Source organism: Salarias fasciatus, chromosome 13, assembly GCF_902148845.1.
Source record: "Salarias fasciatus chromosome 13, fSalaFa1.1, whole genome shotgun sequence".
Lineage (NCBI taxonomy): Eukaryota > Metazoa > Chordata > Actinopteri > Blenniiformes > Blenniidae > Salarias > Salarias fasciatus.
In genome coordinates this window covers 12368413-12395112 of record NC_043757.1, presented here as the reverse complement: position 1 = coordinate 12395112, position 26700 = coordinate 12368413, and the positions used below count along the sequence as shown (strand labels likewise).

The window sequence follows — 26700 nt, the reverse complement described above, 5'->3', positions numbered from 1 at the left end:
GCCAGTCAGTCAGTCAGCAGTGGGCTCGGCCGCCGCATGGCTACTGTGTAAACTTTCTTCAACAACCAGAGGTGACTGTCGGATAACAAACGGAGAGGTTTGAGGGACATACCGAGGAGGAGGAGGTCTTCTATGAACCCGCAGCGTTGCTTCGCCCCCGTGCATGTTTAAACCAGAGGAGAGCTCTGGTGCCGAGTGTCGGCCAGACGACTAGTACAAACGAGTGGCAACACCAGTCCGGAGGCATGATTTTGAGACGGGGCTCAGTCTTTGCTGCCATTTGCCTCTGGTTTGTCGCGAAGGTAAGTGGATTACTCTCCAGGAAAGGACAAAAAACATTTGTGAATATTGCACGTGTCGCTTTTAAAAGTGCTATGCTAACGTTACATGTGGGTTAGCTGCAGCGGCAAGTGCACAATAATACCAAAACAAGGGCTCGAGTCGCGCGCACCGTGTCGCACAACTTCCCCACTGCTGTTTTTCCTCCATTGCGCTCAGTTTACTGTGTTTTCCAACAGGTGTCAGAGGGATCCGGACAGTTCGAGCTGCAGATCTTGTCGATGGACAACGTGAACGGAGAGCTGCTGAGCGGCATGTGTTGTGATGGCACGCGGAACAGCGCGGATAGAAAGTGCACGCGGGACGAGTGCGATACTTTTTTTAAAGTTTGCCTGAAGGAATACCAGTCCCGAGTTTATGCTGGGGGGGCCTGCAGCTTCGGAATGGGAACTACGCCTGTCCTGGGAGGGAATACCTTTTCTTTGAAGAGCTCTGTCAGGAACGACAAATCCCGGATAGTTTTGCCCTTCAGTTTTGCCTGGCCGGTGAGTGGAGACTTCTTTAAAAAAAAAAAAAAAAAAACTTTTCCTGCCGCGCATCTCCCCCAAAGGGAGAAAAAACAGGGAGAGAGAGTGGAAATGTCTGTTTGCAGTGCAATTCTGTGCAATTACTGCCTGTCAATCATTGTCACCCCCCCCAAAGAAAAAAGTGGATAGAAAGCACAACAAACAAAGAACTGAGTTTCTCCCTCTGAATTATCCTTTTGAGAAAGACCCCCGACGGTCTCCCCATTATCTGCACCTATTAACCAGGTGCTCTTACTTTTCACCCATCAGGCCTAAGCCTGCCTTTAAGCAGAGTTCAAGTCTTCAAGCTGTTTTGCATTTTTGACTGTGTTAAAACTGAACCTTGTCAGTTTGGCTCTAGGGTACAATGAGAAGTCAGAAAAGCTGGATTGATTCAGTGTGACACATTTCTAAAGAGGCCCATTTTTATAATTTATCTACTTTTAAAAGCTGTTATCTTGTATAAACTGTGCTTTCTTGAATTGTTCCCATGAAATATTTTCCCCTATCAGGCATCACTCAACAGATTAAAAGTTGAGATAAAAGTTGGGTGAGTTTGATTCTCAGCTTCCCCTCCTCTGCCTCCCTGGCAGCTGGTCCTGTTGCTCGGTTCAGCAGCTCCAGAGTGAAAACCCACTTTCTGTCTTTTTTTCTTTCTCTTTTTTAAGTGTCAGCTCTTCTTCATAGAGTAAATAAATGGGCCTGACAGAGCGGTGGGAGTGTTGCAGCACTGTGAGAGATATGATTTGCCATGCTGGAGCACATTTCAGTGTCTTGAAAAAAGCAGGACTGTGCGCAGACTGACTGGCCCCACGGCCTGGCCTGCAAACTCCTCCACTGTGCCTGATGGGTGAAAGGCACAGTCCACTGGTATGTGTGTGTCCAATTACATCAAGGCTATTTTTACTCCAATCTTGATGGAGGTTCTTGTTGTAATTTCGCCGATCCCACGAAACGGCCTGAATGAGCCAGTGAGTTGGACTGCCCTGTGATTTCCTGTCGTGTGCTTTGTTTTTTTGTGTGTTACCTGTAAAACGGAGCAGATCTTGTAAAGTTGTATGTGGCCCATCATCTGCTAGTGAAAGGGTGTCCTCAGCGGGGTAGTCGGCAATTTGATATCGCCTGTATTTTTTATTTGCTCTCCACTTAGACACTGGCGCCTCACACCTGCTTTAAAAGACAAAGGTTTCTGTTTATGTTGACACTATGGCAACGTTAAGTTGGTGTGAGCCTTCGCAGCCTGAGCAGTTTCATCTTACTGATAGAAAATCATTCCTGTTGGAAAGCGGCGTGTGTTGACATTGAATTGGAGCCTGGTCAAGGCTCAAGACGCCGCTTGCTTGCTTTTCTTTTCCTGCACACTGATAATTTGGATACTTTCTCTCCAAACATGGCCTACATGTCTGGACTAATGCAATCTGCTCTTGTCATGTTAAAAAGTCCAGATACAAGGTTCTTACACTCAGTCAACTGAGATGCCCGAGGTAATATATTCTCATAGGACTTCATTGTATAAATAGAAAATGGTCTGAGATTTGAGGTGAAAAGAATTGCTTTGCTGGATTCTCATCCTTCAGTTCAACTGCTTTACTTCAGTGCACATTAACAATTGTCAGGTTAGGTATGATATCACTCTTTGTCCTTTTCATCAGTTGATTGGCTGTTGTGGACAGATGGCAGTGTGGTGCAATTGGGTTGTTGGGTACTCTGAGTTCATGAAGCCCACCCCCCACCCCTCATCCCTTCATCCTCTCTCTTGTGAGCTGCATGAAGTTGGCCTCTTGTCCAGGCCAAGGGCTTTGTTTAAGTCACGCTCGGTTGGACCTCAGGCATTTCATCGCTTTAACCTTGCCACCCACAGTAACTGCTGCACTTAATGAGGCTACACACATGTGCTTAGATCAGGTAAGGCAAGAGCCGGGCGTCCAGCCGCACCGTGTAGGCAAGGCATCGTTACCGTGAGCGCCGGTGTTTCAGAGCACCCCGTGTTGATTCTTTAATGTCTGCTCGCTGCTTTTATTTTCACAGAGAAGTGAGGGCCCGGCTACCCCAGCCCTCACAGTGTATCAAGCAGGGACAATGGTGTGCCCTCAGTGACTACAGTGAGGATTACAGAGCATAATAGAGGCAGTGCAGCTGTAATGCCACTGCAGGGCAAGCTACAGGAAGCAGTTGTATTAGACTCAGCAGTGATGAGGTTGGCTCTCAGGCAAACTGTGACCTTGTCTCTGTAGCCACCTCAGCACATTGTCCATTTCACACCTGGAAAGGGCGAAACTTTTTTCATTGGACAGATCAAACTGTGCTCAGGGTTCAAGCTCCAGGCTCTCCTTCCATCTCAAGCGCCAGACGATTCTTACACTGTAATTCTGTAATTATGACTACATTAAACAACATAATGTTCCCGCAACATGACGCTGGCGTCTGTCAGACCTGGGTCGTGTCGGTATCCCCGTGATTGATTCGTTGACAAGTCGGAGCAAACAGGGAGCTGGGATCAGGTGAGTCACAGAACAATAGTCGGCTCTGCCTAAAGGGTAAGCCCTGCCGGCTGCTGCTGTGGGAGTAATGACATGTTTGTTTTATATAGTCGGCTCTGATGTGGCAGTTAAGAGCAAATTACTCAAGTGAAAGATGGAAAAGAAACGCTTTTTCTTTTTTTCACTCTGTACCTCACTCTTCTCAACTTGAACAAGGACTTTTCTTTTTTTTTTAGTGTGCTGGCTGTGTTTTGTTAATGTGACGTTGCATAATGGGTTTTGATGCTTCGCTGCTTGTTGCAGTGGTCCAAGCTGCACAGACTCATGATTTCCATGCAAAATACATTTAATTGCACTTGCTTTTGTTTCCCTTAATGGTTAGTGACCCTTGCAGAAGACAGATGACTGACTGCGTGTTTGCTGAAACGCTTGATATGACTTCCATTCCCGGTCTCGGGTTCATGTTTTGATCTTGTTTGCCTTGTGAGAAATCTGTTTGCGGTGTCTCGTGTTTTACTTGGCAAAAGGTGAGATTCTTTCGGCGAGGGAGAGGTTCTGTCAGATCCCAGAGCTGACGCACTTTTTGCAGGACATTTAATAAGCTGTTGATTGTACAACAGTCTTTCCACAGCCCTTTGTTGTTATGAAAATCTCTTGGGAAACAATGCGTTGCCTTCTGGCAGTCCCTCAGTGCACCCAGTGGCTTCGAAAGTGATTGTGAGAGTTTCAGGACAAAGCCAGTTTATAGCTATCAGGCTGTGTTACCACCTTCAGTAATTGGTTTGATCACCGTTGATACATTTACATGCTTGACTAGAGGAAAACTGATAAACTTCCCAGTTACTAGGTTGTTTACATTTCCTCTGTGCTGAGTGGAGGCCCAGATCAGTTCAATCTGTTCTGCTTGCCTTTTAGACCTTTTGGCTTCAACCTGTTCTTCCATGAGACATTCCTCTTTTTCTTTTTTTTTTTTTTGGTTAGATTTCCTTGTAATTGTACATGAGATGGCTCCATTTCCAGTCTAGAGCAGGATGAGAGGGGGTGTGTGCGCGTCTGTCTGTCTGTCTGTCTGTATTGGGAAAATTCCCCTACTGAGGAGATTCAGTAGTGTTCTTTGGCAAGTTGGTGTGATTCGAACTGGAATGATCTTTATCGGTCATGTTGCTTGTCTGTTGGACAGTGTCTGTTTGGCCAGGAAAGATAAGGAGACATATGGCCACACTTACTGCACTTGGGTGTGTGTTTGTGTGTGTGAGAGAGAGAGGGAGAGTGTGCGCTCTGTAGTTCAAAGAGAAGCTGTGAGTCAGCTGGGAGCCTGGGAAAAGCGAACCTGGCAGTGGCAGACGGTTCCAAGCTGATAACCGCCAAGGAGTTATGGAGTGTTAGAGTATGAGGAGTCGAGCCGTATCTCACTTTCTGGAAGCAGTTATTTAGTCTGAAACTAAACATCCCAATAAATTGGGAGACTACTTGTTACATCTAGCCAGTTTGACGCTTCGCTTGATGTGACCGCTACGGCACAGCAACTGTATGGGTGTGCCAAAAATCTCAGAAAAGTACAGAGACACACACTGCAAGGGTCATTATATTTTATGTTTCTTTTTCAATGGCATGGCCCTTAATCATGTTAATATAATTCTAATACATTGCGAATCTGTGGTGATGTCTGCCATGTTGAGGCAAGTCCATATTGTAAAAGAGATGGGTGTGTGGTTTTTTTCTCTTTTTTTTCAGTTGTTATAGATCCACATTCAATAGAAGAAACCAATAGCTTATTAAACTCTGCCTTTCAGCCAACAGTCCACAGCAGAGTGAGATTTGTTTCCCATCGTTCTTGGACACGGTGTGCAGTTTCGTTGTATCGCAGGTGAAGCCGGCTTGTTGACGTTTCCAGTTGGCAGGCATCCTTTGTTGTTGCTAACTGAATGTAAGAATGATCATGCGTTTGCAAAGATTGTTTGAAAGGTCACTGAAGGGTGACTTAGAGGTTAGGAGGAAAAAAACAATTCTGCATCAGAATGAGTGTTGTGCTGAAGCAATTGACCCCGAGCACACCAGTTTACCACGGGAGCAAGAGCTACATTCAGCATTTTAAGGGATGGACTTAACGATTTTTGGTGATGTTCCCATTTTTTCGGATGAGCTCACCGTTCATCATACGTGTGGGATGCAGATGTTTTGAAACTCTACGCAGACGTGCAGTGGGAGCTGTTGTGATGACATCTTTGCACGCTGGTTTTTAGGCTAGAACATGACTCCCCTTGTGGAAAATTTGCAAAAATACTCCTTTTGCGGGCGTGTTGCGCATTAGCCACAGAAGGCAAACACCAACATTAATATGATACTTCTGAAAGCTTGAATGGAGGCCAGAGGAGTTCTGTTCCCACAGTTAAAATAACTTATCTGAAGGTTAGCCAGTGATAGTAGGAGGTGATTCGGTATCATGTTACCGCCGATTCACTTACAGGAGTTCTGTGTCAAGTGATTGCAGCCGATTGTGAGTCAGAACATACTGTAAAATCTGCTGCTGATGAGCAGTGTATTTCAATAATAGCTACCCTGATTGCAGTGAAATGCTGGCACAGGATAAGACGGACGTCTCCGGGAGAGATGGAAAGTTGGATGCCTGAGAAAACAAGGTAAAGCCTTGACAAAAAAAAAAGTTTCAGGAGTGAGTCATACCACTTTTCCCTTTTTTTTTTTTTTTTTTAATGGAAAGAGAACAGGGGTTTTCCTTTTTGAGCAGGTTTGTTTACCATGAAGTCATTGCAGCAAAGACAGCCGTAGCAGCGATGCAAAATTTCTGAAATGCCTCCGAGCCGCGCTGCGAGGGGCAAGCATGTGTGTGAATATCACAAGTAGGTGTTTCTAGTGGATGCCCGAACGCCGTAAGTGGATTAGACTTTCACACAACTGCATACTTTTCTTTTTGACTCGGTCGCTCGGCCCTCGCAGACGCATTGTCCGTCCCCCTCATGGCCGCAGCTCGGGGCAGGGTGAGCATGTAAGCGGATATTGGTGTGAGCGCTACCGACCCTGAATCAGACAAAGCGTTTTTGGGAGTGCTGAAATCTAGACAGGCCCTCCAGAGTGTAGCACTCATTCAGTCTCTCTCTGTCTCCCCTTTCCCGCACATTTTTTTTCCTCCCTCACCATCCATCTCACATGCTTTTTTTTTTTTTTTTTTTTTTTGGTCATGGTCCCTCCTTTTTTGAATGTTGTGACTTTGTCTGCAGAGCTGTGTCCCGACGCATTGATGCCTGGTTTGTTTAGAGCATTTGTAACTCTGGACTTTATAAATTAGTATGAAATTGAGAAATCCACTTCGGTTGTAAAGCAGAGCAGACTGTCACTGGAAATCATCCGCTCACTGCTCTCGCCACGTTTCATAAACATGTGGAAAAAGTGTTTCTACGGAGCACAAGGTCACAGTGGCTGATATGAAGACATGTTTTTGGCTTCGTTGGATGATGTATGCGTTTCAGTGCGCTATTACTTATTTTGAGTTGTTCCAGCCATTAGTACAGACTCCGTTTCAGGGCCCAGTGATGTGCTGCCGGGTTTTAGTACATTAGGTGCCCTATTACTGCCTGAAGGTCCAACAAGATCAAATCCCTGCAAATATCTCAAACTTATTCAGACTAAATCTGGTCAACAGGAGCAATGGACAGCAGTTTCTGTACCGCATCAAATTGTACCCAAACTCACACAGATGTAATGTGGTGGGCTGGTCAGATCATTAGAAATGATTAGGTTTTCTCTGGATTCTTCCCTTTTCGAGTTTTTAAGCATTAATATTATGTGTATAAAAAATGATCATCATGCTTATAGACCATCAGACCTGACAGCTGTTGGAAGCGGTGGATAAAGATCCGTCAGGTGGATTTATTTTATGAAATTATGCTATGGACTGTCAACATGCCTGAATTTTGTGCAAGAGAACAAGAGACAGGTTGCTAACAAGCAAAGGCAGTTTCCATGGTTGTTGTGAATTCCTGATTTGTAATGTAAATATGATGCGGCGACTCCTTCAGTAATGCTCCTTGTCTTTCTGTTTTGTCTCTCCCAGCGGTCTTACACTTTGATAGTGGAAGCCATGGACTCCAACAATGAAACCAGTGGTGAGTATTTCTGCATGTCTGGCATCTCCATCTTGCCTTTCCTCCTGTCTTCCGCCCCCCCCCACACACACTCCCCCTCCTCCCCCTCCTCCTCCTCCCTCATGGCTGTGCCTGGGAGGAGCTGTGCTGAAGGTCAAGAAAGGAAGTTTATTCTTCCTGAACCCCCTGCCCTCTTCCCCAAGGTCCACTGGGTGTGTGTCTGTGTTAAAGTGTGTTGACAGGTGCCTGTAAGGGAGGAGAGCCGTTCAAGGAAGCCACGGGGGGAGAAGGGAAGGAGGGAGAAGGAGAGGGGAAACGGGGTGGGGTGGCGAGATTAGAGGAGGGGGAGGCATTCTTCACGGGGGAGGCCACACTGCCCCCCACCTCCCCTGCTATGAAAATGTTTTTATTTGGCCGATGACTGATGGCAGATGCTGCCAGCCGGGGTTGAGGTCGAACTGTCTCACTGTCACTGAGGCGTGAAGCAGAGTTCATCCAATCCGGCCCACCAGCCTGGCACGGCTCACCAGCCGGCGGTCAAACTGCCGTGACTGATAGGGGTTGTGAAACGTATTGATACTTATTTATTTACCCTTCTTTTTTGTTATCAGGAAGTATCATTGAGAAAAACGTCCCTTTTCCAAGTGAAACCTGGCCTCTGTAGCAGTCGGTACAAAGTTACAAGTATAAGCGTCCACAGGTTTTGACATAGAGAATATTATATTGAATATCAACAAAGATGAACAAATAACACACAAGAAAAGCAATTTTTTTTTGCAATTATTGATGATATAAAAGTTTTATCGAGTAAGAAATTTCACATCTTTAAATGTAAGGTAAACTGTTAAGTGTACCAAACTTAAATACCCAAAACTGAAGTGAAAAGTGAAGATTAAAAGAATAAATTGACCCAAAGCTGGTATTTATTGAATTAGTTTAAAATAAAAAAAAACCCTGACAACTGTCTGACATTCACTGTTTTTGTTGTGAAAAGAAGTTTTCAGTTTAAATTTCTCCATAAAAAAAGTTGTATTTAGGTTTTAAATTCTTTTATTGAAAGAATCATTGCAGATTGGAGATTATTGAAGTTTTAGTGAAGTCAGGAGGAAAAGTGAAGCTGAGTTCTTCTCAGAGATATGCCAAATCTAAAATCCATATTTCTGATATCCAAGTTTGACCATGAGCAGCCAGGAGTCTCGACATGGAGAGGAGAGAGCAGTTTAGTGACAGTGTGGTAATTCCACATAAGGACACGGCCTCATCCCGTTGCTTGTTTACGTCTGTCCAAGCTCAACGGGGTTTCGGTCTTTTCTGCTGTATTTGCCGCTCCCCAGAGAGCCATTAGGACATCGGTGTGAAAAGCCCCTCTAAATGTACACACTGAGCTCTGGTTAAGCCTCAGCTTAGTTCACTTGATGTGTTAAGACTGTCCTAAATGAGTGGAATCCTAATCAAAATATGAAAAAAAGAGAGCTTTGGTTTGTTTTGGCTTTTTTTTTTTTTTTTTTTTTTTTTTCTTTTTTTTTCTTTTTTCCCTTTAACTGCCATTTGCAAGTACGGCCGTTTTTTCACATTCCCTCTCCACAGCGTTTGGAGTCGGGGAATCATGGTTTCTCTCATAGCTTCAAAGTTTACTTTTTTCAATATGAAGAGAGTGTGATCCTCAAGCATGACCTTTCTAAACTTTGCAAAGTTTGTCTGATTTATGCCGAGCTCCAGGCCAGGCAGCAGGTAGTAAGGAGGTGCTACTCCGGACACCGCAGGCCAGCAGTCGGTAGAGAAATACCACACCGAGGATCTCTGGATTCCAGACCGCTGCGAAATGTTACTGGGCACTGCGATTTCAGTCCGCTGCCCGACCCCACACACACACACGCACGCATGCCCCTACACACACAGCACAGTAAATAAATGACAGCGGGCCATCCCCCACTGCATTGCGTTGCATCATACTACACACAGGAGCGATTCACCCTCGCGGTCAGCCACCTCGGCTCGTGTGAGCCCAGTAAATAATCGCCGTGACACATTTTTCATTCTCTCCCAGGTGAAAGATTTAGACCCGGAGTAGCGAGTGCTTCGTGTGCGAGTGAATGAGCGGTGCTAATGTGGCGGGCTCGTATGTAGACAGTGTAGTGTCTGGAGATTGGGCTGAGTGTGTTTGCTCAGTTCGAGTGTGTTTGCTCTGTGTGTGAAGCTCATTACAGTCCCCTGGCTCCCGGCTCAGTCTTCGCCCGTTTGACAAAGCTGCGACCTCTCCGTGTTTGACAAGAAAATAAGTCCGTTTCTGGGTCTAAGTCTGTGTGTGTTTAACAATCACAACAGTCGCTGGGCCTTTACTCCCTTGCTGAAGTGTAGATGCAATCGTCAAGTGTTGATCTTAAAGTACAGAAATGCTTATGAGAGGAAACTATGATGGCATGTTGGCGGACGTCCCGGCAGCGGTGTCCTCTCGCTTAGTTATGGCGACCGCAGTTCTGTCCTCGCTGAAGTAAATGAGGACAGCGTCCCAGACCAAGTAATATCCTCAAGCTGTAAACCTGAGAATCGGTAACAAACCAGGGAGAGTTGGAAAGGGAGCGTGAGAAAAAATCCAGTTAAACATGCTCATTACAGCCATCCTTTTCCTTTTTTTCCCTGCATTTCCTCCGTGTACTTTTCTTCCTCTGCAGCACACAGTTGCTTTAATTACATATAATCTGCTAACTTGGGGATCTTCAGCAATTTGTGTCGGAATTTGATGGACATTTATGTTCCCACAAAATTTAAGGAGAACATTGCGCACCTAAAAGCACTCTGTAGGAAGCTTGTCTGAATTTCACCTGCCTCAGGCTTATACTTCTGATAAAGAGAAAAACACTGTTTCAGAATTGTGTTGTTGTTTTTTTTTCCTTCCTTTTTCTAAGGTTCTGATGGGAGGGTGATAGAGAAAGCCTCTCACTCTGGCATGATCAATCCCAGCCCGCACTGGCAGAAGCTGACTCACAACGGCCCCGTGGCCCAGTTCGAGTACCAGATCCGGGTCAGCTGCGATGAGCACTACTACGGCTTCGGCTGCAACAAGTTCTGTCGGCCCCGGGACGAGTTCTTCGGACATTACACCTGTGACTTCAATGGAAACAAAACCTGTCTGGAGGGCTGGTCTGGACCTGACTGTAACACAGGTGAGAACGTGGTCGAGACACGGCAGCATCAGTTTTAGGTGGAAACACAGCTGGGCACAGCGCGTTCAGACGGTGGGATTACTATTTCTGACTACTAGCAGCCTGACTGCAGTCTGTGATTCATACAGTGTCTGCTGCGTGGCTCGCATTGAATGCGCACTTTGTTTCTGAACTCCCTCCTACTCCACAAAGTTATTTTTCTGGCCTCGAGGATCAGGTTTAATTTATTATCGCAACATCATTAGCCTGGACAGTATTCGTTTTCTCATTAGATAATTTACTGTCAGTTTATTGCAGTCTGTTTATTGTTGCAGAAAAAAAATGTCATCAAGGCTGGTAATTATAAAGCACATGTATACAATTTCAATTTTCTGGAAAATGAGATGATTTCAAATCGAGTTACCAAGCAGTAGAATAACGATGCTTTCTTCTTTTGTAGCAATATGTCGACAAGGCTGCAGTACGGAACACGGATCCTGTAAGGAGCCAGGTGGATGCAAGTAAGTGGCCAAGTTTGCTCTGTCTGACTTACTCTTCTGTCATCAATGATTCAGTCATGATGTGAAATGCCAGTAACGCTTTGTTCAAGTGTCTTCACTTGAGATAGAAGGGTAGCGCCAGAAAGCTTGCGGTGTGGATATTACAGACATATCAGGATCTTGTTTAAGCACCACTTCCATCCAGGCTCTGATGTTTCTGCATGTGCACTTGGTGCCGTGGCCAAGAGACTATCAGTACCAGGGCGTTTACAGAGCTGTATGCTGAGCTGCTCGTAAATCTCTCACCAAGCTTTGGACCGGAGCTTGCAGTCCGTGCAGCGGAGAGGCTCAACCGCTTCGACGCTGTTGCTGGAAATTTAACCCTCTAATGAGGGCCAGTGTTATCAGTCAAATCGCGTGTAACATTCGGATGAGCCTTAAAGTGTATTGTTTATGTAGCTAATGGCTTCCTAATGCTGTTTATGCACACAGCCAGAGGAAAAGCCCGGTGCAGATGGATATCGGAGCCGGGGTATTGTGTGCAGTAACAGTTCCATCTCACCCTCATCCTGGAGGAGGCCCTGCTCTGCCCGGCTCTTCCCACAGTTCAGGCGCTGGTTGCTAATTTGTCTGATTTGGCTATAAATCAAGCCCAGCCATGGTTGGGTTTGTTCCTTTTGTGCCGCAGCTTTGTTGTCTTTCCCAAGCTGTCGACGTCAGCGGGTTTCTTGTGAGTGCTTGTGTGGCCACTGGCAGAACGAGAGGCGCGATCGCTCCAGTGTCTCACCAGGTGTGGCTATATTTAAAGCTCTGGGTTTAACTCTGTTTATATGCACTCCACCTGCAAACTCTCCAAGCAAGCTCTACCACTATTGTAGTCGGCGAGTTGTTTCCCACCGTCGTCTGTGTCTAACAGCAGCAGCACTGGCTGCTGGCAGGGGAAACCTGCTTGTCACTGGTTTTATGTCCACAGAGGGGCCGCTAATGATGCTGTTTAATGCTAATAATGATGGGTATTTTCTAACTCGTAAAGTAGGAAATCTTGTGGATTGATACAGGACCGAATTGAATAACTGCTATAAAAATGTAGCAGTGCAGATGTCTGGATATTAAAGTGTATTTCCTCACCCTTTTTTATGCTAGTGCAGTAAAAACAAAGGCTGTAGAACACAGCTCGTGTGTGGTAATGTGTTTCTGTGCCTTGATGCACAGTGTGATATGACATCAATTTGATTTGTTGTACCTGTGAATGATTTGGGATCCTGTCGGGGATTCCTGCTCCACTTCTTATGGACGGGGGATTAGCGCACTTTTAAGAATAGCCTCTTTTAATCACAGCCCGAGGTTTACTTAACCACCGCGTTTATTTTTACAGTCCTTCCATTTCTCGAGGCTAATCAGCGCGCCGCTCCTCCCCAGAGGGCCGCTGTGTTTCCTGTCACTCGGCTCCACAGCAGCAACCGTATCGCCGCTTCACCACCTTTGAAGAGCGAAGTTATCGGTCGCGCCGGATCGCTGTCTTAATTATGGTGCTGAGCAAGAAAAAGGGCAGCGTTATCAATGTAATTATGGACCTGGACATTTCAGTGGTCAGCTTGCTGTTTTCTCCTCCTCGGCCCCCCGGGGGCTCCAGCCCAGCTGCTCATGGGAACCAGGAGGAGCGGCGGGCCGAGAGGAGGGCCCAGCGCTCCTCTCTGCAAGAAAGGGTCCCCTGCCAAGCCACAGGCATGGTATTGTTAGAGAGAGTGTCTGGCCGCATGCTAATGTTAGCCATGCTAAAGGTCCCATTGGAACTGTAATTTAGTGTTTTGTTTAGTTTCTTGTGTTTGGTAACATGTTGTATCCTCGTCACAATGTATCGTTAAACAGCTGCTGCATAAACACCCCCGCTACTTAGAATTCATTTGTGGCATTCAAAGTTTCTGCTCAGCTGTGAGGGAGAGAGTACGGACTTTGTTTCATTCGTGCAGCGCCGGCGCTATTATGCTAATGTGTGTTTCATTAAAACCAGATTATCGCCGTGTTACTCGTGGAGGAATTCGAAGTAAACTCGAAGCTCAAGATGTTATTAACATTTTCAGACGCCTTAATAATTAGCTGACCCCGTTGTGGCTGGTGTGAATTCGTGGGAACTGTGTTGGCGTTCGTGTGTGTGTGTGTGGGGCTGTTTTCAGTTTCCCTTCTCTGGCTGATGGCATGGCTCCCTGTGTGTCTTGCAGGTGCCTGTATGGCTGGCAGGGCCAGTACTGCGACAAGTGCATCCCCCACCCCGGCTGTGTGCATGGCACCTGTGTGGAACCGTGGCAGTGCCTGTGTGACACCAACTGGGGCGGCCACCTTTGTGATAAAGGTTAATTTCCCTCTCTTGTTTCAGCTGCAGTCGCTGTCGGAGCGGGCTGTGTTGTGTCCAAACAAACTAAAGCCGTGTGAAACACTTTTTTTTTCCTTTTTTTTTTTTTTTTTTCTTTTTCTTTCTTTATTCCAGACCTGAACTACTGCGGCACTCATCAGCCATGTTTGAACGGAGGGACGTGTATTAACACAGGACCCGACAAGTACCAGTGCACCTGTGCCGAGGGCTACTCCGGATCCAACTGTGAGAGAGGTGAGTGCTGGTGATGCCGTTGGTTTAGTTTTACCAACACTCAAGGTACTGAGCCAGGACCAGTCCATGTTTATACAGCTTTCTCTTCTCTTGTGAACATGAACAAGAAATCCCGTTACCTAAGAAAAAAAAAAAAAAAAAAACTCTTGAAGGTTTCGGAGATCTCTTCAGGTCACGTCTATTTTAAACAATCAGAAAGAGGCTCCCTTGCAGACAGAAGGTCAGAGGTGCCTTGAGTTTGTAATCAGAGGAGGTGGTAACTTGGCAATAATCTGTTTCCACTCCACTGTAAGCGGCCCCTGAGTCAGGTAATCCGTGGGTTTGATCCCAAGGGGCCGGTCATCCCGTCGCTCCGTTGAGACAGATGGGTGTGGTACGACGGCTCAGCTGCTGTGAACACTTACCATGGAGACCATGTTTTTTTTTTTTTTTTTTTTTTTTCCCCTCATTAAATCTGAGCCTCGCAGGGTGCTGACAGCTTAACTGCTGAGATGTCAGGAAACTGTGCCCTTCGTGAGAGGAGGTCTGCAGACCAGAGGGATACATCAGGCTATAGTAACTGAGCACCCAGGGTGCAGTGCAGCATCCTCCACATCCCCTCCTCTCTTGTGGCGAGTTCGCTGATCACCTGCCTGGCTTTTTGTTTTTTTTTTTGTTTTTTTGAGTGAATCATTCATTTTTGATTCATTTGGGACCCACTCATCCACAAAACAGCGACTCCGAGGCCTAGACCGCCTCTCGGTCCCGCTCTCCCTCCCACCGCTCTCTCATCTTGTGCCGCCTCTCAGAAGAATGGCGGGGAGTCAGAGGGAAGTCACGGTGCATTGGTCAGGTCAACATAGCATGAAAGATGATTTCCTGGTGGTGTGGTCTGCTAGGGCGGGTAATGAGAGCGAGATAGGGGGGATTTTTTAGCGGGCTTTTGGGGGAAGGGGAGGATGGGTTGTAGATGATTTAGGAAAGGGGATGACCCTGGATGTGTCCTGATTACTGAGTAAACCTGGGCAGAACGGGAGGTTTCTAGGAACATCCGGATTGAGATGAAGCCATAAAATAGGTTAATGATAAACTGCAGAGAACCAAACATCTGCTTGTACAGCCTTTGCAAATTGTAATTACCATTTTAATGTAAAAACAGTTTATGTATTCTTGTTTTCTGAAGCCACAACATTCTGAGGTGTTTTTGTTTGTCTTTTTTTCTTTTTCTAATATATATCCATGCACAAATGATACACAAAGCCTTTGTGCTGGTGGGTACTGCCTCCACACACACGCTGCTGATTAAGTCGCTGGTCTTGTAAAGTAGCTTTCGCCCTTTCTCTTGATATTTGGGCAGATCATAATTTGCAGCCTGCCTTAAGTTTGCCGTGCTTTTTAATGGCTGTCCAAACCGTCGTCGCTCTGTCTTGCGTACCTGAGGGCGGCGTTACTGACGGATGGCGTCTCATAACACTCGCTGGGTTGTATCGGGGATCTTTTTATGAGTACGTGTACTTTGTGCAGTTTCAGAGTCGATGCTGGTGTCAATGCGTCCCTGAGTAAAACAGTTCAACTAAAGTGTTTTTCTTTCTTTCTCAGCGGAGCATGCCTGTCTGTCCAATCCCTGCTCTAATGGAGGGAGCTGTTCAGAAACCAGTCAGGGCTACGAGTGTCAGTGTGCACTGGGCTGGAGCGGCCCCTCCTGCTCTATCAGTAAGATTTCACTTAACCGCCACCAAATAAATGTCAGTGCCCTCATGGAAGAGAACATGTTGACTGACCTGGTCGCCCTCTCCTGGCACAGATGTGGACGACTGCTCCCCAAACCCTTGTAATCATGGCGGTACCTGCCAGGATCAGGTTAACGGCTACAAGTGTCACTGTCCTTCGCAGTGGACGGGGAAGACATGTCTCATAGGTGAGTCACCCAGATTCTTTCCTCCACTTCGTGGCTGTCGGCTGCACGTGTGTGTGTGTGTGTGTCTGTGTGTGTGTGTGTTGTTAACCGTTTTTTTTTTCTCTGTTCTTTTTTTGGGTTCACCCCTTTCTCTCTCTCTCAAGATGCCAACGAATGTGACAGCAAGCCCTGCGTCAATGCCAACTCATGTCGCAACCTGATTGGTGGATACTTCTGCGAGTGCCTCCCCGGTTGGACGGGCCAGAACTGCGACATCAGTGAGTTTCTGCTTGTCAGCGGCAGCTGTGGAGAATAATGGCCTGAGCAGCTCCTGCCTAATTTTTTTTTCTTTCTTTTTTTTTTTTTTTTTAACATTTTTTTGTGTAAGCTGAATCATAAAAGCGTAGAATAAATCAGCTCTTGGACAAGTGCAGTCCTTTTTCTGCCGTGTAAATGAATCTGCAGCATTATAACTCCATGTGTGTGGCCAAGTTTGCGGTGATTAGGGGTGGCTCGAAACAATCCCGGGACTAGTTTCACTTGGCAGACGGCGGGATTGCTCAATCCTCTGTTTTGCACTGATTCTGAAGCCACATTATCCAACTCCAGCACAGCAAACTGTAACTCTGACGGTGTTTTCCGAGGCCCCTAGCATGGGAAACACACTGCAAAGACTTGTTTTTTTAAATGATTATTCCATCAAATTGTTCTGTATTAATCCTTTGGTTTGTTTACTTGTTGTGCAGATATAAACGACTGCAAGGATCAGTGCCAGAATGGAGGAACTTGCAAGGTAGGTGTCATCTGTCAAAAGAAAAAAATCTGGCTGTGTCTGTTGTGTGACGTCAAAGCTTCATTTGCCAACTTGTTTGTTTCTTTATGTGTTTTCTTTTCTTCTTTGTTTTTATTTTTGTAAAAGCCAGAGACATACAGCGGTTATATAAATAGCTGCTGTAAACTGTTCGCTCCAAAGCAAGAGTGAAATTCCTCTGAAATCAAATCTTGAGAGAAAGTGGGTTCAGAGGGGTTTTAAAGGGAGGGACACACAAGTTTCTCTCCACCACACTAGATTGAATTACCATAAACATTATTGTGTTGAGCCCGTGCCAGGAAAATGTGTTGAAACGATTGCGGAGTTGTGATAATACACCTCTCCCTCCCCCACCTACCCCCTCAGTCCTCTGCTTTTTTTTTTTTTTTTTTTTTTGTTTCCCCAGCTTTGACAGCTATTGTTTGGACGCCACCCATGCAAAAATGGCTAATCAAATTTGTGGATGTGGCCGTGTAAGCTAAACCTTGACCCCCCCGCGTCTTCTTCCCAGGACTTGGTGAACGGCTACCGCTGCGTGTGCCCCCCCGGCTTCGCCGGCGAGCACTGCGAGAGGGACATCGACGAGTGCGCCAGCTCGCCGTGTCTGAACGGCGGCCGCTGTCAGGACGAAGTCAACGGCTTCCAGTGCCTCTGCGTGACGGGCTTCTCGGGGAACCTCTGCCAGGTGAGACGCGGCTCCCGCCGCCTTCATCACATGCAGTTTAATACAGGTTAAGCTCCCACGTAGCATCTGGAGCCTCCGCCTCCCCGCGGCTCTCACTCAGCCAGCGCTGCTGTATCTTTGGGTTTTGTTGTAAAGTTTTCCTGCCCCACCCTCTTAAATGGCTGTTGTTCCACAGTCCTGCTTTTTAAAAGGGAGTGCTTTGTTGAAGCTGCTCCTGGCTACAGTGGGATGCATTCCTCAGTGCTGAAGCCCAGACTCGGAGGACGGTTCCTATGTCTCTGCCTTGTTTTTTTCCCCTCTTTCTCCAAGCGCCGTGCGTGTGTTGTTTCCTGGCACGGCCTGTAGGGAGGATGCTGTGGGTTTTTTGCTCTGTTTTCTGTAGCAGAAACTATGTCAGCTATCGGGTTCACCGCTCCTCTCTGCCATACCTTTCTCTCTCCAGCTGGATATTGATTACTGCTCCCCCAACCCGTGTCAGAACGGAGCGCACTGCTTCAACCGGGCCGCCGACTACTACTGTGCGTGCCCCGAGGACTACGAGGGCAAAAACTGCTCCCACCTGAAAGACCACTGTCGCACCACCACCTGTAAAGGTACATCCCTCTATGTGCAGTAACCGTGACCTTTTTCACTTTTTTTTTTTCTTTCCTTTTTTCCCCCCCAAAAGCTGCTGAAAGGTGATCTGTGTAATGAGCTCTAGTGAAATGCTGAGTAAGTCCAGGTATTCGCCATTAGCCTGGATACATCGCCCACATTTTCCTGTGGGGGCAATACCTAAATTTTAGTTTCGTGCAAGTTTCTTGGCCAAGGTGAGCCTTTATTGAGTGTAGCCCCCTTGATGGATGCCCCCCCCCCCCCCCCCCTCTTCCTCACTAAAGCTTTTCCAGTGATTCCCCCTTCTCTGAGTTCTCCTGAAAATCTGGCAAAAAGCTGATAGCACTGTGTGTGTTCTTCATAATGACTTGGTGGGCTACCTCTTCTTTTCTTTTTCTTTTTTTCTTTCCCCCTCTTTTGGTGTGTGCGTGTGTGTGTGTGTGTGCGTGTGTGTCTGTGTAATTGAGTGAGTGGACCAACCACAGAGTCAGATACCAGACGGTGAGATTCTCACTGCTCTTGGCAAGAATTAAGTGATTACAGGGGAGCGAATTCACTCGGCTTGCTTAACCTGATCAGACAGGGGGAAAAGAAGGGATTTCAGTGCAGAGTGAAAAAGATCACTCTCAATTGCTTATGAAAGCATAACAGCTTATCATTTTTTTTTCTTCTATTCACACACTGATGTGGCTTTTTTTTTTTTTTTTTTTTTTTCCATCAGGAGATGGGATAACGATATTTCTGGCATGTTTCCCGCTATTTTATTCTCCTTCACTGCGTAACTCTTAAACCGTTGTGACTTTTTTTAATGAGTAAATGATTTCATAACGTATCAGAATATCAATAATCAAATAAAAACCTATTGAACTTCATCGCATGGAGGAAACAAACGACGTGTGAGTCGTCAGGCTTCCACCAGTGTTCCTGTCTAATAAGATCTAATCTCCGCAGTGATTGACAGCTGCACGGTCGCCGTGGCGTCGAACAGCACACCCGGAGGAGAGCGCTACATTTCGTCGAATGTGTGCGGGCCTCACGGCCGCTGCCGGAGCCAGGCTGGTGGCCAGTTCAGCTGCGAGTGTCAGGAGGGCTTCAGAGGCACCTACTGCCATGAGAGTAAGGCCGGAGCTTAACCCTTTCAATCCCATTCTGTCGCCACTAACTTCTCAATATCATTAATAACATATTGGTAAACTCACTCATTGTTTATTTTCTGCTCTGCTTAAGTTTTTTTGGATTTATAAACAAAATTGGTTATTTCTCTTCTGCAATCTCACCTTGTTTTACGTCTCCAACAAACCGTCGCAGACATCAACGACTGTGAGAGCAACCCATGCCGCAATGGAGGAACGTGCATCGACAAAGTCAGCGTGTACCAGTGCATCTGCGGCGACGGCTGGGAGGGCGACCACTGCGAGATCAGTGAGTGGCGCCGCGTCTGTCCCGTGGCCTCAAAACAGTCCCACACACATCTCGTGGGTGTATTGTGTCTCTGCGCCAGCAACAAGAAGTGTTGCACATAAATCAGTCTCCCATTTTGTGTCTTCACCAGACATAGATGACTGCAGCACCAACCCCTGTCATAATGGAGGGACATGTCGAGACCTGGTGACTGATTTCTTCTGCGAGTGCAAAAATGGCTGGAAGGGAAAGACTTGCCACTCCCGTAAGCATCTTGTTCTTTTTTTTTTTTTTTTCTTCTCTCTCTCTCTCTCTTTTAAACTCCACACCCGTGTATTCTGTCTGTGCAGGCTCATGGTATGTGCTTATGGCTGTATATAATTGCCCAATCTTCTGTACAGTGTGTGTTTATTCAGTCATGTGGGCAACACTCAGCTGTTCAATGCTCCCTCCAGGCGAAAGCCAGTGCGACGAGGCCACATGCAACAACGGTGGCACCTGCCACGACGAGGGCGACACATTCCAGTGCAAGTGTTCCCCAGGATGGGAGGGTACGACTTGTAACATCGGTGAGTCACGCAGCCGCGGCGGTTTGGCTTAATGTTCTATATTTAAACGCACTCATGTGCGTAACGTAGAGAAGGGCGGCTCTGTGGGAGAGCAGCGTCTCGTCTCGGATATTAATCAGATCTGTCAGATCTGCGAGGGCCACAAACAGTTTTTATCCCTTCACTCTGTCAGCGCTCCCTCCCCCTCGGCCAATTTTCTCCCTCTTCTGTTAGTGCCGACAGATACCTGCTTAAAATCCCCGATTGCTCTGACAGTACACTTCAAAGTCAAGGAATGTAAAAAAAAAAAAAAAAAAAAAAAAAAAGGCTGAAAACAAAGATAAAATTAAGAGGGAAAAAAAAAAAAAAATCCAGCCCGCATTAGTCTAAGCATTTAAGGCTGATGTTTTCTCTGATAATCCCGTTGGGGGGAAAGTTAACTGACAAAATTATTTTCCTTTTGCCTCGCAGCCAAGAACTCAAGTTGCCTTCCAAACCCGTGTGAAAATGGCGGTACCTGCGTGGTGACAGGGGAGTCGTTCACCTGCGTCTGCAAGGAGGGCTGGGAGGGTCCCACCTGCACCCAGAGTGAGTAGATTGAGGCCGATAAAGGAGATGTGGACAGTTATTGCTATCTAATGATGATAAACTGCGTGCTACTTAGAGCAAAGGTGAAGTTCTGCATCTGATTAAAACAGACTCTCCCATCATCGTTTGATCTGTAGCTTTTTTTTTTTTTCCCGTCATTTTTCCGTCTTCCTCGTCTCTCCCCGGCTGCTGCCGGCCATGAGAAGAGAAGGAGGAGGGAGAGAAGGGCTCAGGAAAGTGGAGACAGATGTTTCCCCCCCCCCTCCTCCTTTCTTCTCGTCCAACACACACCCCTCTCTCCCTCGCTCTCTTGTCGGTGCATTCCTGTCCAAACAGTGACATGTCTGCTTGTTCTACAGCCCTCCTCCATTTCCCTGACTTTCCTGGGATCGCTGCCCTGCATACATGTACTCCAAAACATGAATTCCTCCTCTGACTTTTTTTTGGACAGAAGGGAGAAGCGGGACCAGGGGGGGCATTTATCTGTTTTTATTTTTCGAGGTGTTGTTGATGGTGGCATGACAGAGTGGAGCTCATTTTTTGCGAATTGCCGATGCATCGGTATAAAGGCAGACTAATCAGGCAGTGCTTCGTCCAGGCCTGACTGGCCTGACATGCCTCTGCACACGCAAGCTCAGACGTGCTCTCTTGCTGTCATGTGCGCTAAACGCTCATACACGAGACTGACGGCGGGGGGGGGGAACAAACGATGCACTCACTTTCTGTCTGTCTCACCCTCCCTTTTTCCTTTTTTCTCTTTTCCAGATACCAACGACTGCAGTCCCCACCCTTGGTAAGTGGAAGCCAAACATTTCCTGTAGTTTTAGACAGATGTAAACAAGCTGCTCCTCCTGTATCGGCGTTTCTCACCTGCAGGCTTTCGCTCTGGCTCTGCTGAGAACCGAGCACACACCCTCCCCTGTCTGTCATTCCTGGGACGCAATCAGCTCCCTCTTTAGTGAACTCCCATGTGTGACTGATAACCAGTCACACTCTTTTTTGAAGTACACTCCCAAACCCAAACAAAGCTGTGAAATTTCAGAAGAAGAGAAGCCCGATTGCTGTAATTGCCGAGAAAATTGCGGCATGAAATTGGTCAACATTGAAAGTGACGCTGATACGTGTCAGTCAATAAAAACAAGTTATGTCTCGTGTTATTCTGCAGCTACAACAGCGGGACCTGCGTGGATGGGGATAACTGGTACCGCTGCGAGTGCGCCCCGGGCTTCGCGGGTCCAGACTGCAGGATCAGTGAGTATTAACCCTGCCTCCAGCTCCTCCCTGATCCCACTTGGAGCCGTCACTCGGAGCATGCCCTGGCCGCGGGGACCATCACAGTCGCTCCAAATGGAAGGTCTAGTCGGCCAATTATCTGTGCATCGGGCTTTAGGCCAGGCTGAGCCATTTCGGTGTCACTCCACTGGGCCGTGCTGCCGTCCCTGGGGAAAACCAGCTTAGCAGGCCAACAGCTAATCAGCCATGCTCTCTGACACTGATTACACAGATTGTTTTCCCTCTTAAAGGCTTTCAGATGGCCACATTCTTTCCCATTGCAAACCCTTTGTTCTGCTAAGTCCAGCCTTCAGCTCTTGCATACCTGCTAATGATGCTGCCTTTTGAGAAAAGCTGCAAAGGGCAAACGTGTCCATTGTTGATTTAAAGCATGTTTGCTTGTTTTTTTATGAACTGCTGTGGTTGTGTGTAACGCTCAAATGGCAAACGACCTCAGTGAATATAGTCTGTAATAATTAGGTTTGTGTGCTGCCAGTTTAAGCCAATATTTGAATGCTGTCTGGCTGTGCTTTGTTTTTGTTTTGTTTTATTTTTAAATGCAGGAACTGTTTCTTACCTCTCACGCTTCTCCTCTGTGACAGATATTAACGAGTGCCAGTCATCTCCGTGCGCCCTGGGCTCCACCTGCATCGACGAGATCAATGGATACCGTTGCCTGTGCCCACCAGACAGGACCGGACCTCACTGTCAAGAAGGTACCAAGCTCCAGAGGATAGTCGGAAAAACAGAAACACACCGTCCCATCGTACATCCCTCACTCTGTGATTCTTGTGCTTCACAGTGACGAGAAAATCCTGCTCCGTCAACGGACACGCCACGCCGGACGGAGTCAAGTGGGGGGACGACTGCAACACTTGCCAGTGTTCCAATGGGAAAGTCATTTGCACAAAGGTATGTGGACGACAAACGAGCACCTGCGCTCGGGAGGGAAAAGTAATGGAAAAGGGTCGTTTTTACGATGGCCGTGTACAGCTGGAAAACCCTCGACGTCACTGTTTACCAAGCTGTAGAGACCCGTGCACAAAATAAGTTTAGGTTTAAGTTTTTCTGCGGTTTTCCTCCCACGGCTGGAAAATCAGCAGGTAGGGCAGCGTCGGGCTACAACGGCTCTCTGTGTCATAGGGTGGAGTCGGCCAGGGAGTGTCGGATTCTATACAGGGATGATACATTTTGTTTTGAGGAGAAACACAATAGCGCCATGAGAAATTTGTGCCAGGCGTCGTTTGAGTATCCCTCATCGACACGAACAGTCTTGACCTGAAGTCCCTCTATCATTATCCGGCTTGCCTAACCAGCATGTTAACAAGAGGCTGACTGACGCAGTTCCCAAGGGAAAAAAATCAGTTTTGAAGCAGAATCATGTTAGCGTAGCTTTCTCTCACAGTAGCTCACGTGTTTCATGGGGATTAAAGAAGCGTATCCCTTTGCATGCAACACAGACAAGTTAGTCTTTGCAGGGCTGCTAAAACCCTTGACTGTGAACTAGTGGCATAGCTAAATCAATTTTCACTAACCTGTGTAAAGCGCAGACTGGGACTGGCCGTTCATTCTGTGATAAGAAGTGCTGTCGACACATTGTAGGCGGCACACAGTTGAGGCTTAGCCATTAAAAATGTTTTGGAAATTAAATTTATTCCTAAAAAGTGTCAAAACTGTTTGAGAAATCAACCACGACTTTCTTTAAAATTGCATAACCTTTAATTTTTTCTTCTTCTTCTTCTTCTTCAGATGTGGTGTGGTCCTATGTCTTGCAAACTGGGTGCCAAAGGCCGAGGCGGGTGTCCTTCGGGCCAGAGCTGCCTCCCGCTCCGAGAGGGCCACTGCTTCGTGAAGCCCTGCCCCGAGCTGGGGGAGTGCTGGCGCTCCAACCCTCCCCAGCCTCCCAACAAATGCCACCCCAGCTCCACCTACCAGGACAACAGCTGTGCCAACATCACCTTCACCTTCACCAAGGAGAACATGCCCCGGGTGAGTTCTGTGGGCGGAGACTCAAAAAACAAAAACCTGTTATCAGATGGGAGCAGCGAAGTGTGACCGGTCAGGGTTTCAGAGGTTGTTTCTAATCCCTTCAAGGTAAATCGAATGTTTTCTCTGGGGGGGGAAAAAACAACAATTTATCTTCTTTCAGCATCTGATTGTCTGTATCCAAGTTTCGATGTTCCGAGGAATCAAGCGTTCTTGATTTTTTGAAGTCAGACCAGTCGCCTCTTCAGCCGACCACACGGCGAGATTAGTTTCAGGATAATATGGATTTGAGCTGAACAGGATCACTGGCGACTCTGTCACCACATGGGATGATCACTCGCCAGTCGCCTAACAAGCATGACAGCAGACAGTGACAAGCGTTTGAGTCTGTGGTCTTTAATCTAAATTAGGGGGATTTCTACCAGACAGGATGTTTAAACGTGCTGCCAAAACACCGATCCAGTTGCTTTTTTGTTTCTCAGTTTCTTCTTGATTGCCTTCAATTCTTTCCATTTATGTTATTGTTTGCTCCGTCTGCTCTTCCTGTCCAGGGCTTGACTGTGGAGGGAGTGTGTAAGCAGCTGAGGCACTTGTACGTAGTGAAGAATTTCTCCTTGGAGCATTCTGTGTTCATAACCTGTGACCCCTCATTCTCAGCCAGCAACGAGATCCACGTCTGCATCGTAAGTGCCTCCTCCCACCGCCGGTCTGCCATATGTTTGTCCGCTTCTATTAACGCACGCTCGACCAAAAAAAAAAAAAAAAAAGAAATCCTCTGATTTAGAGGCTGCATTCCTAACAGCACATAGACATGCTCCACTGTGATATGCGATGGATTTAAGTTGGCTTAATTTCTGTTGACAGCAAGCAAACACAAATGCTGGCTGACAAGATAGGACTCAAAGCTAAGCCAACAGATTACAAACCCCGCTTTCCTCTTTGTGTTTAGTCTACCGAGGACCATCGCCTGGACCGAAGCCCCATCAAAGAGATCACAGACAGGATAATCGACTTGGTTAGCAAACGCAACGGCAACAACACAATCATCTCAGCCATCGCCGAAGTGAGAGTGCCAAGCCCCAGCAAAACTGGTATGAACCACGTCCAAGATCTTGGGTTTTTTTTGGGGGGAGAAAAAAAAAAGACACACCAGCCTGAGTAGGAGTTTGGTGGGAGGAAGTTTATTTAGCGTGCCCGATATTGCAGTACTGAATGTGGCATTAATGCTGAGCACTAATGAAAACGCACTCCTCGCCCTCCCACACAACTTGGTCCGCCCAGCTCTGCCATCTCATGGCAGTAGTAATGGAGCTTAGCAGAATTTAGCCAGGATTTCAATGGAAAGAGCAGAGCCGTGTGGCTTTGGATTGGCTCGTACCGCCACTGGCTGGACTTGTAGTAAGACTCCCGCATGTGTCCGCCATTCATCAGCGCGGTGACAGCAGACTGCCGCCGTCGCCAAGTAGAGACGGCCTTCTCCCCTTGCTCGGGGCTCAGGGGATCTGGCTCCGCCGGCTGGAGCATGCTAACGATTTAGCAATCTTGATGCAAAAAAATGAAATGCAACAAAACCATGCTTTGTTTACCGTTTGACAACATTTCTTTTTAAATTTGCGACATTTCATTGACCTGCCATCTTCTTCTTCTTCTTCCACCAGACTACCTAGTGCCCCTTCTCAGCTCCATCTTCATCGTCATCTGGGTCTTGGTCCTGGTCTCCATCCTGCTGTGGTGCATGCGCCGCCGGCGGAAACAGAGCAACCACAACGGGTCGTCGGCAGCCGGCTCCGACGACAACACCACCAACAACGTCCGGGAGCAGCTCAACCAGATCAAGAACCCCATAGAGAAGCACGTCGGCCTCACGGTGGCCATCAAAGACTACGAGAACAAGAACTCCATCATTGCCAAAATAAGGACAAATCATCCCGAGGAGGATGAGGACGACAAGGAGAGGCACTTACAGAAGAGCCGCTTTGCCAAGCAGCCGGCGTACACACTGGTGGAGAGGGACGAGAAGGCGCCCGTCTCCAACCCCAACTCGACGTCCAAGCATGCAAATTGGACTAATAAACAGGACAACAGAGACTTGGAGACAGCAAACAGCATAAACAGGATGGACTACATTGTATAGCAGACAGCTGTGTTGCTGCGCAACCAAGCCTTAACGCCACGACACCCAGGTGGTGGGTGAAACCGGGGGAGCTTCGGCATGTGTAGTTTAGTCGACGGTCATGTCAGTCGTGACCCCACCCCCCCACCCCTCCCCCCCCCCCCCCACAGTATTTTCAGATATTCCCCGTGTTAATTTAAGTTTTGACAAGCTGGCTTACACTGGCAGTGACGGTTGCTTTGGTTGGCTGGAAACACAAGGCGCTGGTATAGATTTCACTGTAGAACTAGTTGTTACCGTGTCCTCCTATGCATTTCATTTCATTTTGTTTTTTTTTTTCTTCCAGAAAACAAAAAAAAAAAAAAAAGAATTCTTTTCGTGGACATGTGGAAGGGGCTCCTGGTGTAATTGTTGTACAATGACTAAAAACTTCCTGACGTGTTCGACACTAGAGCTAATTATTTTTAGTTTGTGTTTGAATTCTTCCTAGTTCTATTTGGAGAAAAGTGCCTTTTCAGCTTCAGACTTCAGCAACTGTCAAATGAGAGGAGAAAAAAAAAAAAAAGATCAACTTTATTATTTATTTTTATTTTGGGGGTCTGGGGGGGAAGGGAGGGTTCAATGTCAGCAGTTGCTGCCTATATGAAGAATTTATGTGACAATTTAGAACATGTAGATATGTACATTTTTTTTTTATTAATCATTGTGTATATTTGATTTATTAACTTAATAATCGAGAGCCTTAAGATATCATTCCTTTTTATTTATATGTTCAGTCTAGTTTGAAGGTTTGATAGCTGTGGAAGCTTTCCATTTCTTTCAATGACAAAAAAATTTGTTTTCATAGTGTTTTATTAAAGCCAAATTTCAAAGAATTTCAGAGAAGACAAAAAGATGGGCTCGTTGGGGCCCGTGAGAATCCTTTTGCTTTATTTTCATTCGTTTGACATTTCATTATTTGTTGCCAGGACCTTAATTAAAGGCAAGCGAGGTGAGGACGGTAAAAGATCTCGGCTGCTGCAAGGGTTGGACATGGCGGCAGACATATTGCTTGCCGCTAACGGATATTTTACTTTAAGGGAACAAAAAAAAAAAAAAAAAATTCTTCAGCAGCTTCAGTTTGTCCCATTGATACATTTCAGAGTCCCGCCAA

General features: G+C 46.7%; 1 protein-coding gene across 1 annotated transcript; it reads left to right on the top strand.

Annotated features, from left to right (window-relative positions):
• Positions 1–26700, top strand: jag1b (jagged canonical Notch ligand 1b). Its single transcript, XM_030106269.1, has 26 exons — positions 1–302; positions 519–824; positions 7395–7446; positions 10332–10589; positions 11029–11089; positions 13288–13418; positions 13554–13673; positions 15252–15365; positions 15457–15570; positions 15714–15827; positions 16296–16342; positions 16872–17045; positions 17488–17638; positions 18591–18755; positions 18948–19061; positions 19192–19305; positions 19496–19609; positions 20060–20176; positions 20942–20969; positions 21342–21427; positions 22051–22164; positions 22251–22360; positions 23198–23437; positions 23986–24117; positions 24384–24525; positions 25093–26700. The coding sequence occupies exons 1-26, from the start codon at positions 246–248 to the stop codon at positions 25566–25568; spliced, it is 3651 nt and encodes a 1216-aa protein (XP_029962129.1). The 5' UTR covers positions 1–245; the 3' UTR covers positions 25569–26700.